This window comes from Ochotona curzoniae, unplaced genomic scaffold (genome assembly GCF_017591425.1).
Source record: "Ochotona curzoniae isolate NIBS_2020 unplaced genomic scaffold, NIBS_Ocur_1.0 contig_1302, whole genome shotgun sequence".
Lineage (NCBI taxonomy): Eukaryota > Metazoa > Chordata > Mammalia > Lagomorpha > Ochotonidae > Ochotona > Ochotona curzoniae.
In genome coordinates, this window is record NW_024465035.1 from 4,093,381 (window position 1) to 4,107,859 (window position 14,479).

Here is a 14,479-nt window from a genome sequence, read left to right on the forward strand (position 1 = left end):
AACACTGGTCTCTGTTAGATGGAAATAGTGGGGACAGGTGCTCCGAGAGGTTTACACGGCTGCAGGTGTTTAGAGAAGGTTGAGTTGAAGTTGAGCGGCTCTTTAGCCCTCTGATGCTTTAGCTCTGTTACACTTGAGGGCCTTTACTTTGCTAATGCCATTGCATTTTTTTTCTTTTTTTTTCCTGATCTCTTTTGAGCAATCTCAAGCAAGCATCACAGCTTGTGGGAATTCTGTTCTAGTGTTCTCACACCACCTGCGAGGGAAAAGCAGCAGAGAAGTCAGCTTACCTGGGTGGCAAGATGACAGAGTGGAGGACACTCTGGTTCACTGAACATCCACCCAGTGGCACTCCCCGTGCCCACACTCCCTGGCACGCCCTGTGCCTACACTCCCCGCTTCCATCCTCACAGCAGCTCAGGTGTGACCACAGTGCCCATTTCTGTTGGGGACCAAATTCCATCACTGAAGGTCACGTCCTTACTAGGGGTGCTAGGGTCTGTTGGACCTGAAGCGAGGCCTGTTTGACTCTGTGATGGCGAGAGCTAGCTACTCCTGGCTGGCACTCGTCCCCACCCTACTCGTCCACCTGCAGGAACCCTTGAGGCACTAGGCTTCTGTCAGGTTTTTTTTCTCTGTGTCCACGCTGGTCATACTTGGCAAGTCTGAGCAGCTCATGGGATCCTATGCACAGAGAATCGTGCACGGGGGCAGAAGGCTGGAGCTTGAAGTGACCCTAACCAGAAAGCTCTGCTACACCTGCCCTTGTGCTGCCTTTTGTCTGCTTGGCATCCTATCCCTGCCCTACAGCCATGTGGCTGCACATCTCCATTCTCTGAAGCCCTGGGGCCCAGGCCCATGCCAGCAAGGCTACCAGACCCCCACGAGGCTCTCTTGGCTGTGGTGGCCAAAGGTGGGCTCTGTGGTGGGGGGTTGGGGGAGCCAAAAGGAGAGATGCCAGCTGGCAGTGGGTGAGAACCCGGGGCTGGCCGTGCTGTGCAGCTGGAGGAAAGACGTGTCTTTCAGGGAAAGCATAATGAAAGATTTGTTCCCTGCCATTCCCAACTTTATCTCATGAGTCAGTGGGGAGAGCAGGCAGCCCTCAGTCACTGCCACTCATCTTTTTAAAAGTTTTATTCATTACTTGAAACCTGAGTTACAGAGAAAGAGAGAGGTATTCTATCTGCTTGTTCACTGCCCAAATGCAACAGTCGGAGCTAGACCAGTCTGAAGACAGGAAGCAGGAGCTTCATCCGGGTCTTCCACGTGGGTACAGGAGGCCAAGTACATGGACCATCTTCTGCTGCTCTCCTGGCCATTTAGCAGGGAGCTGGATTGGAAGTGAAGCAGCCAGGACTCAAACCAGTACCCATAGGGATGCTGGCACCACAGGTGGCAGCTTTTGACCTGCTAAGCCGCAGTGCTCATTCTTGACTCATTCTCCTACTCATGCTTGACTCATTTGTCCAGGGGACAACTGGAAAACCCATGCATGTTTCAGGCTTACCCTGCATGTCTGCCTCTCCATCTGCACTCCTCTTCCGAGGCCCCTGTCTCCAACTACCACTTGGACCTGGTGCTGTCCTGAGTCTGGAGTCACAACCCCCTCATTTCCCACACTTAGTGTCTGCTCTTGCACAGCACTGTCAGGTCACATGGGAGCCCACAAGCCAGGTCCTCCCCCACACCCGTGCCTGTCCTGGCCTCAGGTCCTGTCCTTGTCATCTCCCCCTCGACCATTGCAATAGTCCGCTCTCCTCTGCTGCATGCCACGGGTTGCTGCCAGACGTGTACCATGCCTTTGAGATGCCTTGGTGCAAGTGTCAGCCACAGGGGTTGGCATTTTCCGAAGCAACCTTGCACTTGACGCATAACTGAGCCCCATGGTGTTGGAGGGTGGGGAGTTAGGCAGACAAAGGAAGAGGGAGATGACTCTGCCAGCAGACAGGAATGGCAGGGACATGATATGTGCACTCTGGGGGGACCTTGAGCATGCAGCTTTTGATGAGTTTTGAAGGGCAAGCTGTGTGGCAGCAGCCACTGCATCTACCTAACACTGCCTGTCCAAGCAGCCTGAAGCTTAGCTTGCTGACAAGCCCACAGTGTATACAGAGCTCAGTGGGGTTCACTGATCTCTGCTTGGTTTGGCATCAAAGGCTGGGGCTGGCAGCACCTGCAGGCTTGCTCAATAACATGCTTGGCACTGGACGCTGGCTGAAAGCTAATGCCTCAAACATGGTTGTTGGCCGAGCACCAACAGGTGGCCTCTCCGGGAGAAGAGAAGCCAGAGACCATTGTGGGGGGTGGTGTCTGAGTGCTGGGGTCCCAAGGGAGAAAGAATGTACCTTAGGTACAAACCTCAGAGGCACCTGTTCCCCTCACTGAAGCAAGGATCTGGGGTGGGCCTACAGCCAGAGGAAGAGAACACAGACTCTGCCTGCTGATGCAGTGTCCTTGTCACGTGACAGAGGTGCCTGTGGGTGAGAGAGGGTGGCATGGCCATCTTTGCAAGGTATGGCCAGCCTCAGCAGGTTGTGCATCCGAAGAGGTAGGCAGGACACAGGACCTGGACCGCATGGACGCCAGTCATGCCAGGGGGCATTGGCTTTTGTTCTGGAGAGAATGGAGGCTGTGGAGAAATGGGATTGTGGCATAATGAGTTACACCCGTGCCAAAGCTTTCTCTGCAGGGGGTTTCCTGGAGGAAAGGAGCAGGCAGGCAGGGGAGGTGTGGGAGTCTGCTACAGAAATTCAGGGGAGCCAGAGGAAGGGCTTGAGCCCAGGCTCATCTGTGGAGGAATGAGACCATGCAAGGGACACCCAGACACCAGGGAGTCCTAGCCAGGGTGAATGTTGGGGAGTGAGAAAGTGGAGGCATTGTGCAGAATTCCCAGTGGGGACGAGAATGGAAGAAACATAAAAGTGGCCTGTGAGGAAGAGAAATAGCTCTGTTTGGGAAGTGACTGCATGATGTGAGGTGTCTCGGTGTCCAGGTGGACACCCCCCAGCAGATGGTGAAATGGTTAGATGGACCTCAGCGGGGATGTGGGGCTGCCCCAGCGCATGTACCAGAGGGGTGTCTCCCCAGAGAAGAGGACTGTGTAGGGGTGGGGAGAAGTGTTCAGCCTCTAGGGAGTGGCCCCAGGGAAAGGCTCTGCCAAGGCAAGCCGGAGCAGGTCTCCTGCTTGGAGTCCGGCCTGGGCCAGGGTTCATCTGGGCTGCAGCGTGTTGGGATGCCCAGTGAGGCTGGGAAACCGGGCTGTGTGCTGGCCCACAGCCTGCTCCATGGACTTGACCTCTCGTCTGCTGCCGTGGGGATTTCCACGATGCTTTTGCCTTTGCCCCTAAACCTTTGCCTGTTCTCCCCTGCACACAGGGCCACAGTCTGTCCCCTGCTCCTGTGACTGTAGCCTACTAGAGGAAATTTCCCAAATAACTTGTTTGGGGATCTTCCTATACCTGCCTTGATTTGCCTGTTTCTACTCTTGGACCCAGTGTCTATGAGCATATTTCAGGATATCCCTGCCCTCTGCATCTGGGTGATTTTGAATCAAGGCTAAGTAGGCCTGACTTAGCCCAGTTATGCTGCGGTTTGGGGAAACCAAGGCAGGGCAGTGCAAGGGTGAATGAGGTGCAGACAACATGGCTGAGGTCGCCCTGCTGCACAGCTGTCGGGCCCAGACCTCCAGCTCAGCCACCCAGGCGGCTGCTTCTCGGGTTCCTGGCTTCTGGAACTCCGTCACCACATCTGTGCCAGATCATCCTCAAAAACGCCTCTCTCCCAAAACAGTGAAAGTTGGAGTGTGTTGAGATAAAGCCTAGTGGGGGGCTGTGGGGGGAGGCAGGTGTGGGGGTGCCCTATGCTTCTGACATGGGAGGAGTGCGGTGGCTGAGGGTCAAGGTGGTTCCTGTGTGCTGTGCCCAGGGACACACATGCTGAGCCTGCCAAGTTGCCCTTTCCATTCTCTGGCCTGGCATGTGGGTGACCCCACAGCATGGAGCCAGCTGATCTCCTGGGAAGATCAGCTCAGCTCTAGGAGGGAACAGAGCTGGAGGAGGAACCCCAGGTGCTCTCGGGAGGTGCCAGCCCTTCTGGGAAGGGAGAAAGTCTGGCCTGCTGTGAAATGTAACCCCTCCCCCGCTCCACCTTGAGGAAAACCCCAGCCCCTCGGGCACCATCCAGGGCAAGCTCAGAATCTGCAGGAGCCCAACCCAACAACTCAGAAACCCAAGAGCAGCTGGGTTTCTCCAGAGCTACCCAGGGAGCTGGCCAAGGATGCCACACAAACCCTCCCTGCTACAGCCTGTGCCCTTCCCTGCGCACCTCATGTGTGCTTGGTGCCACGGGCCGCAGAGCGCACGTGGGGCAGGACACAGAGATAGGTGGCCTCTGGGAAGGGTTTTATCCCCTGTCAGGGAGCAGGTACAAATGCAGAACTCAGAGAGCTGCTAAGAAACTGCCGACAAACGCGGCGAGGACAGGAAGGCGACCCTTGTTCAGGCCAGGTGGGCTGGAGACCACAGCGCAACTGAGGTGGGCCCTGGAGGGTGCTGACGGGGCTGGAGGACAGTTCGGTGCTGTGAGCTGCCCTGGCTGGGCCTGGTCTTCAGCCCTTGTGGGGACACAGAGGGGCATAGATGAGCAGCCTGTCGGTACTGGGGTGCTGTTAGGGCAGCAGTGTCAGTTGATGAGTGTCCTAGAGGCATGCCTGGGCCCTCAAGCCTTTCCTTTGGGAGTGACTTTGCAAGCCTGTTGTATCACAAACAGCCTTGCGGTTTCACTGGGCTGTTTGTGCTAACAGCAATATGAATGCAGTGAGGATAGGAAGGTTGGCATTTTTGGAGTACTTCTCGTGGGGGCATGGCACACGGGCAGCAGGGATGGCATTTCACCCTCAGGAGCACCTTGCGAAGCCTGGGTGAGGAGCCAGGTGCCCCGGCTGTTGGCCCCTGGAAGGGGAGGCTCCTGGAGCACTGGCCTCAGCTCCCACCTCCGTCCCAACAGATGTTCGTGCTCTGCCATGGCCTCCTGCAGCTCTCCCAGCTCCTGTACAGTGCCTACTTCAAGAGCAGCCTCACCACCATCGAGAAGCGCTTCGGGCTCTCCAGCTCTTCCTCGGGTCTCATCTCCAGTTTGAACGAGGTGAGCACGGGATCCCGGCCCAGCAGTCCCCCGTGGGTGCTCCTCCCTGGCCACGAGACCCAGAGGAGCAGAGGAACAGTGGCGGGTCTCTCTCTCTCTCCCCGCCCCCATGCAGACCAGGGAGTGGGCATGGCAGAGGCAGCTACAGTTCTGGGGGTTGACCCAGATCAAGTGCTGCCGAGCTGAGTACAGTCCAGTCCTTACTGTAGCCTGGGAGTCGGCACTCTGCTCATTGCACAGATAAGAAGATTAAGGCTTCATGGTGCAGGTGGGTTGGCCCAGATGTGCCCGGGAGCCCCAGGCCCAGGCAGCTCCTGTCTCATGAGGCTCATGAGTACTATTGGCATTTAATAGCCTTGACCTCTGGATGAGGTCAGATGTCGGCGAACTCGCAGCGAGCTGGTTGGCCCTGACATGCAATGCCAGCTGCCTTTGCTCCAGTTGAGACACGGCTTCTAAATCTTTCTCAATCACAGCGTTCTAGGCCCCTGTGTCCATCCCAATCAAAGCTGACAAGTGAGGCGAGTCCTCGTTTCCACCTCAGCCCAGGTGAGAGCCAAACCTTTGATCTCATAAATGCTGTCCCGGGTGCTTAGAACAAAAAACACGGGCCCAGAGCAGCTGGATTTTCCAAGGGACAGGGAGCACCTAGCTAGCTGGGACTCGTTGAAGTCAGGATGTTGATCAGCCAAATATTTGCCTAGGGCGATAGTTCAATTTAAAAAAAAAATCCATGAAATCTTTTTTCCCTCAGATGAACTTTTCGAAAATCTGACTTCAGATCATGCCACAGGCATAAGTAGTGTGGCCAAGATCTTCAGATGGTTCCTTGCTCTGCCCTGGTGATCATGTGTATATGTGTGTGTGAGAGAGAGAGGAGAGAGGCACCCGGATGCGGGATGTGAGAAAAGAATTACACAGCAGCAAGGGAGGCCCTCCTTCCATGGCGTCCTGCACTGGCACTCATAGTTCCCCCAAAGCCTGGAGGAGCCCACAGATGAGGTCACAGGGGCACAGGCTCTAAGATAAAAGGCCAGTGATGCAAGGAAGGCCTGAGAACGGACAGGGATCACCTTGACCTGAGAGGTAGCTGTCTGCCCCATCCTCAGCTGCAGGCTGAACAGACATGGCTGCCCTGAGCAGACCCTGACTGCCCCCCTCTCTGCTCCCTGGGTCTGAGACACCCATAGGCAGGGTCAGCCTGGTTTCTGACGGCACAGCAAAGCCATTCCCAGGCTGCAGGCGCCAAGACCTGAGGCCCGTGTCTCAGCTGGGTCACGGTGCTTCCCCAAGGACGCAGCCTGGGAAGTATATTCTGTGAAGGGTCCTTCCTAACCCAGCGCTCAGGGGCCTCTCCAGGACACAGGCCTGCCTGAATCCCCTGTCAGAGCCCTCCCCTTCACAACACACACACACACACACACACACACACACACACACACACACACACCACACACACACACACACACACACACACACACACACACACACACACACACCACACACCACACACACACACCCCACACACACACACACACACACACACACACACACACACACACACACACACACACACACACATCCCTCGCACAGATGTTCCAAGTCAGCCCCCCTTCTCCAAGAGACAGCTGACTTTCCTCATCACACCTGCATGTTTTAAAGGAAACCCTGGTTCATGCCATCCCTGCTCCTGTCCTCAGGGAGGGGCATGTTGACCAGCATCCTGAGCTCTTCTGCAAAATGACATGGCTGAATGATGAGGTGAGATGCCCTGATTGCAAGTTCCAGTTCCTTGGAGCCAGGACCCAGCCATGATGGGAGCCGTCTCGGGTTCCTAAGCTGGAGCTGTTCATGCTCTCTGGATTCTTCCCTTGGTCCAGTCTAGAAGCCAAGCCTGGCAAGGGAGGAAGCTGAGGCTTGGTGCTTTGCTGGGCCCCCGCTGGCCTGGCGGCCTCTCCTCACTGGCCTTCCTGGAGCAGGTGTGGTCTGCAAGGTAGGACAGCATGTCCACTCTCAGCCCGGCTGCTCTCTCCACAGATCAGCAACGCCACCCTCATCATCTTCGTCAGCTACTTTGGCAGCCGGGTGCACCGGCCGAGGCTGATCGGCGTTGGCGGTCTCCTGCTGGCTGCAGGTGCCTTCGTGCTCACACTGCCGCACTTCCTCTCGGAGCCCTACCAGTACACCTCGGCCAGCATCGGTGAGTGGACCTCGAGACGGGGTGGGTAAGGAGTGGGCAGGCGTGTCTGCCATTGGTGACGCTGCTCCCGGGACAGCGGATGCCAGTGTGGACTGTGCCGTTCTTTCCTTGGTTATTCTGTGTCTTCCTGAAGTACATGGCCATCTTGGAACTTCCTGGGGGAGGTGGAGCTGTGGTGTGGCTTACGGGATGGGCAGGGTTGAGGCGGGGGGAGTCACGCAATTCCAGCTCCTAGTGCCAGCGCACTGCCGACCAAGTGGGACTGGAAATATTGTGTTGGTTGAGACCATACGGTGTACTTTACAGATCGCCACCTTTCTTGATAAAATTCTCTTTAAAGTTGATAGCTACCGTTTCATACAGAAAAGAAGATTGTGGCTCCATTTCTATCGCGTTATTAACCTTTTAGCATTTTAGGCAAAAGAAAGTGTCACAGTTGCTAACCACTTCAGTTCAGAGCGGGTGGGCTATGTAACCGTTTGACTTTCTTAAGCAAATATTTTCATTGTTATCCTTTTGGATTGCAAGAAGTTTCTTATTTGTGAATCAGACTTTGGTGTGTAGGATAGAAAATATCTATATTGATAGTCTGAAGTCGCTATCTACACTTTGGTAATAAATTATAAAACTTGACTTTCAGCAATTCATTTAATTAGCATTTTGTTTGACAAAGTTTCATGGTTAATTCTTGGGACAGACTGCATTGATTACCTTAGGGAATTTAAATATAAATTTTGCAATGTGCTTTTTAGGGGTTATCTAATTCAATTCGCATGCGCTGTGGAATTCTAGTTTTGGAATTTATTCAATAAATTAGGTTTGATGTGTGATTGCGTGCATTCAGGAAGTCAAACATACTGTATGCTTTTACGTTAGAAGTCTCAGTAATAATGTAGATCCACTTTTTCAGAAAGAAAACCATGTCAGTGTATGCCCAGATAAGGCGGGCCAGTGTTTGGCTGAAGGTGTGTTGACTGGCAAAACGTCCACCAGGCATTCAAGTGCTGCCTTTTATCTCCCCAGCTTCACAACTTGTAACATTTGCAGAGTCTCCGGGAAGCAGGACAGGTTCTGTTGCTATGGAGATTGTACATGTGGCTTTTTTTTTTCTTGAACATTGAATCTAAACACTGTCTGATTTTAAAGTGTTAACCTTCTTTACTAGAATTTTATGTATCAAAATGTAGTTGCCCTTTTGATTATAGAATTGTTTACAAAAGTTCATTCCAAGTTGGAATCCTTCTCAATACTAACCACATTATTTGTACTGTGTTGCTTTTTAAGATATTCAAAACAAAACTTTCTCTTTTTTTGGCATCATCAACTTGCGAGACATTGTACACAGCGAGACCATGGCTCGCTTCACTTGGTGATTGCTTTTGTTAAGAACATCAGTTCTTTCACATGCGAGTCTTGCATACACTGAACCTGATGTTCTAGAATCATTCTTTCAATGACCTCTGCATTACAGTTTGGAGCTCTAGAAATTAAAGTGTTATCCAGTTTCTGGGAGTTTCTGTAACACTGATATTCTCAGCTCTAAATGTGTTCAGTCTCCCTCTGTCTAATTCAATGGAGCTGCTGAATTACTTGCTATGCAGTTAAGATTTTTAAAAAGATGTTTATTATTTTTACTTGAAAGAGTTACAGGGGCTCAGGGAAAAAGAGCGATCTTCCATCCACTGGTTCACTCCCCAGATGGTCCCAATGGCCAAAGCTGGGAGCTAGGAGCTTCTTCCAGGTCTCTCACATGGGCAGGGACCCAAGATCTTGGGCCGTCCTCACTGCTTTCCTAAGCCCTAAGCAGGGAGCTGGATCGTAAGTGGAGAATCCAGGATTCAAACCAGCACCCATATGGGATGATGGTGCCATTGGTGAAAGCTTAGTTTGTTATGCCAGTTTGCCAACCCCCCACAGTTAAGATTTAAAAGGAACATAAATGTAATGTAAAATTCACCGTCTTAGCCGTTAACTGCTTACTCAGTCTCAAATGGCGTTAGATACACGCACAGTGATGTGCGACCTGCAACACTAGTTCCTGAACTCTTTCACTGCCTCTGAACGTATATCCACTAGCAACCCCTGCATCCGACCTTGTCCTGGACCAGGTTACTGCAACCCACCTTTTATGAACTCAGAATCGCCTCTTGTCGAGATTCGTGCAGTCAGGGGACACAGGTCCTGATGGGTTGCCCTTGGCATCTTGTCTTCCAGACTTATGCTTGTTGCAGCAGGTGTCAGAACCTCATTGCCTTAAGGCTGGATGATACCCTACTGAGCACAACATTTTGCTTGTCCATCTGTTGATAGACACTTGGCTTGTTAGGCAGCTGTTTTTAAAAGAAAAGAAAAGGCGCTGAGGCCTGGTCTATCTCCTTCCCCAGGGGCGGCGTTTGGCCCGTGTTTGGGCCTCAAGCCGTTACTGTAGTCCCCACTTCCACTGCCCTATTTGTTTTCCTTTAGGAGTTGAATGTGATTAGTTATCCCTGAATTTAAAATGGTTTAAAACTTACCTGGTAAAATGGACTTTGTGTGTGATGTACAGTCCTACGTGTCTTCATCTCTACTCAGGTGTGTCACCCTTAACCCAGGCAGAGTGCAAACCAGCTGTTACTGCAGGAATTCGCCTCATCTTTGCCCTGCTGGTTCTTTAAAGCATCCACAGCATTGTGGGTTTTGGGCAAGACCCACATCCATGGACGCAGAGAGCGTGTGACCTTTCAAGACAAGCTTTGTGCTTGGAACTTTCCATGTTGTGACGGGACCCGGTAGTTCATGTCTCTTCGTGCTGAGTGGTATACCCGAGTGTGGCCACGGTCCAGTGTTCTTACCCACTCACCTAGCAAAAGACAGCTTTGCCATCCCCAGTCTGCTGCTTTCACTAGCAGAGCCACTAGAAATATTCGTGTACGGCTCCTTGCGGATGTCACTTTACGAAGCTAGACCTCATTCTCGGCTGTCCGAATGTCCTCTCTGCCAACTCTTGTCGGGTCTTCTGTCCGCTTTGGAATTGAGTGGTTTTCTTTCCATTGAATCTGAGAGTTCTTTAAAAATGCCAAGTACAAGTTCTGTATGGTTATGAGAGTTGCAGATGCCCTGTCCCAGATTTCAGCGTATCTCTTAGCGGTATCATGTGTAGATAGAAAGTTTGGGGTTTTGATAAAATCCTACTAATGGGTCATGCTCAGTGCTACATTTAAGAACTCTTTCTCTATTCCCACGTCGGAAAGCCTGTTTTGTTGTGTATTTTTCTACAATTTTACATTTAGATCTGTAATCCATTCTGGTTTCTTAAAGTTCTTTAAAATTTCTGTATATGAATGTCAAATTGCTTCGCATCAGAGGTTGAAAGATTCAGTTTTCTCCATTAAGTGATTTTTGCACCAATATCAACAATCAGTAATATTTTTGAGAGACAATTTCTGCACTTTCTGTTTGGGTTACTTAAGCTTTACAGTAAATCTTAAACTGGGTAATATAATTCCCCCTACACACACACATTTTTTTTCTTTTTAAAAATTCTCTAATTCATTTGCCTGGCATTTGAATTTTGAATCAGTCTCTGTCTTTATATACATGCATATATACATATATGTATACACATATATATGTGTGTGTATATATATTCACATACACATATAGTCTTCTGGCATTCTAATGAGAATTACATGACATTCTTAGATGACTGTGAGAAGAATCAATGTGTGTCCGCGTTGAGTTGCCATCCCTTGGACGCACTTTACCTTGCTGTAGGGAGATGGGTTTCACTGCCTCCTGCGAAGGGCAGTCGCTCAGATTGGGAACATTCTGCCCTTGTGGCCTTGACCTCAGTGTTCTGTGGCAGAAATGCCCTGAGGAGGAGAGACGGGGCTGTGGGGGTGCTGTAGGGGGATCCGCTAGGCAAAAACGGGGACTACAAAATTGTTTTATTGTCACCTATTTGATTGCTGTGGATTTTATTGGCAACAAAAGGGCACAGCTGGCTTCCTTGGCAGGGATGGGAGTGAGGGGTGGGTGGAGGGAGGTTGTGCTCAAGGCTGGGCTAGTCTGGGGCACCTTCCTGGAGTCAGCAGGTGGGCTACGGGGACGCTGGCCCAGGAGGCAGCTGGAGCTGCACAGCAGGTACCAGGGCCAGCGTGGGAGTGTGCTACGCTAATGTGTACAATGCTTCATGGGAAATGCCTGACATATGACTGCTGCTGCAGATGCGTTCCTATGGAAACTTTAGCTTCAGGTTACTCACGGTTATGGGGAACAGAACACATTTCGTTTAGTGCACCGCCCTGATTGGCCATCCAAATCAGCTGTCTCCCAGAATTGGCTAGTCCCTAGCCTGAAGCTGGCCTTTGATAATCTCTGATGTTTTCCTTTTTCTTTCTTTTTAATTTATTTTTATTTTGTATTGGAAAGGCAGTTTTACAGAGAGGAGAGATAGAGAGAGATCTCCCACCTGCTGGTTCACGCCCCAAATGGCCACAATTGCCGGACATGAGCTGATCCCAAGCCAGGAGCCAGGAGGCGTTGGTGTTTGGCCATCTTCCCACTGCCCTGAGGCTCTGCCTGCCTAGGGCCTGTTACTCAGGGACACACACATCTCTGTCATTTCCCCCTCTGCAGGGATTGAAAGGATGCCATGTCCAGAGTTGAAGACTGGCCTAGGCATTGTTCATTGGATGGTGGCTCTCATTGTTGGCAGTGGTAGGGACAGTCCATGGAGCTGCAGAGTAAACTAGCAGATCCTGCAGAAGCACCAAGTGCCCTGGGAGGTTCTAGGCAATGGCAGCCCTCAGCCCGTGGGCTGGGCAACCTGCCACAAGATTTACAAGAGTTACAGAGCATGCTGCTTTGGCCTGGAGGTTGGCACGGTCCCTGGTGCACCCTCACATGTGAGGCCACGCGATGCCTCTCAGAGGAGCCTGGGGCAGGTTGGCATTGTGAGTGGAGCGTGCGCTTTGGCCTTCAAATCCCATTTCACTTGCCAAGTCTCTAGGCAAGCGACTCTGCCCGGTTTCCTTACCTGTGTAATGGGAATAACAACACCTCTCTCTTTGTGTGTCCAGAGAAGAAGATCACAAATGGAATCATATAGCCAAAGAGCTTGTCCGCTGAGCTGTCCAGCAGATTTCTATCCCTGTGCCCTTGCGGTATTTGAAATCTGTTACTCTTAACTCACTAATGGCCCCAGGACCTCTGTCACATGTTCATGGAAGATTCCTTCCTTCCCCGCTGGAGCAATGTGACTCCAGAAAGAAAGAAACATGGGAAATGAAGACTAACCATGTGTATTTGGGGAGAAAAATGTCCAAAAAACAAAAGAGTTGGACACAAGAAGTCACGGAGACCTTTAGCGGCTAATTGCTAATTTTACAAAGGCTGCGCAGGCATTTGTACATGTTTGGATTTGCTAAATGTCAGTGGGGTCCGGAAATGTGTCCTGGCGCCTTCAGAGAAAAAGTCTTGCTGCCCTGCCGGAGGCTCCAGGACCGCTTCTGCAAGGCACGTGTGGAGAGCTTGGCTGAGCTGGGAACCGGGCCAGGGAGAGACTAGTTCTCCCAGGAGATAAGAGCAGAGATTTCGGGAAACCAAAGGCTGGGAGGGATAGCCCAGGACGGATCCGAGGATGGAGCCCGGGGTGGGGCCACGGAGAGGAGGGGAAACTGCCAGCTGCCCACTCGCAGACAACGGGCGCCGTGCGCAGGAAGTGTCCCGGAGAGAAAGCAGGAAGGAGCAGAGTGCACTGTACTTGGGAAGTGGGCAAGAACAGACAGACAAGCCCGCTGTTCCTGAAGTCACCAGCCCCTCCTGGGCCCGCCCTCCCCAAGGCTGGGCAGCTGGCAAGTCATGTCCCCTTGTCTGCCTCGCACGTGCTGTCCCGGCTCTCTTGGCCACCCATGCCCCACCTGTGCCAGCCTAGTGGAGACCTAAGTGGGGCTCCCTGCCCCCACAGCCTTTCTGCCTGGCATCCTGTCCTGTCCCTCACTCCCTCATCTTGGCACTCCAGGGTCTACAAGGCCAGCAGTGCCCTATCCCAGCCAGGATGGGGCAGTCAGTGCCCAGGGTGCTAAAGATAGGCTTTCTGTACCCTGATGTCTCTACTCCGGTGGCTTTGAACATGCTGCAGATGACTAATGAGTCACCTCACAGAACCAAGACTTCCTTTTGCATATGGTTTGAAGCCACTTTGGATCCTGCTTGTAGGATGCCCAGGGCTCCCCAAGATTCCTGGGGGAGAGAGGGAGGGATGTTCACTCATTTGTCTCCCCTTGGTGGGCACCTCCTAGGCACACCTGGACAGCAGCCCCCTCAGAGCCAGGAAAGCCACAGGTGGCAGCTTTCTCTCAGTATCACAAGAGGACTTGGCAGAATTCAGAGCTGGCGTGGACCATGGAGAGGAGACTTATAGAGGCAGCCCAGGGTAGTGAGCGTGACACAGGACCTCAGCCATCACCCGTGGGGCAAGGGTGGCGCAAGAGAGCCCCATGCTGACAGCAGAGTCAAGTAGCACACACCTTCTGTGTGGTACTGGCCCTTAGTGCCCATGCTGGGCACCCCTGGGGCCAGTTCTTGCCCAAGGACCCTTCGGTCATGATCCCTGCCCTGTCCAGCAGGGTATCTTGATGGGCTTTGTCAACGCACAGTGCCATGCTGGGCTTCCTGTGGGTTGAGTCCATCTCCCAGAGGACATGCGGGTGGCTTGTGAGGAACTCCCATCGGCTCAGCTAACCACTTTTTTCCTTCAAAGTCCTCATGAGCCTGTTGAATCAATCTGGGAGCACGAAGTTCTGCTTTGCCCTCTGCCCGCGAGGCTGACCTAATCAAGCACACACCTCTTTGGCTATTAAAAAATAAAGGACTTCAGACTGCCATCCTGCTCATGCAGCAACATTGTCCTGCTTGCTCTCCTACCTGCCAAAGAATCAGCGTTAAGTTTCCTGGGAATACCTGCAACAGAGGGGCTCAGGTGCGTGAGCCATTGTCACCCATGCTTGGGACCCAGGGGGAGTTCCTGGCTCCTGGCTTCAGCCTGACCCAGACCTGGCCATTGCTGTCATTGGCAGAGTGAGTCAGTGGATACAAGATCTCTCCTTCTCTCTTGCTCTCTGCCACGCTGCCTTTCCAATACCAAGTCAATCTCAA

At 52.3% G+C, this 14,479-nt stretch overlaps 1 protein-coding gene across 1 annotated transcript in view; it reads left to right on the top strand.

The window, feature by feature from the left end:
• The window catches only part of SLCO2A1 (solute carrier organic anion transporter family member 2A1), a 59,042-nt gene that overhangs the window by 25,220 nt on the left and 19,343 nt on the right, over positions 1-14,479 (top strand). Inside the window, exons 2-3 of the mRNA XM_040965175.1 lie at positions 5,005-5,142; positions 7,180-7,342. Of these exons, the coding sequence (XP_040821109.1) occupies positions 5,005-5,142; positions 7,180-7,342 (301 nt within the window). The remainder of the gene's footprint in view (positions 1-5,004; positions 5,143-7,179; positions 7,343-14,479) is intronic.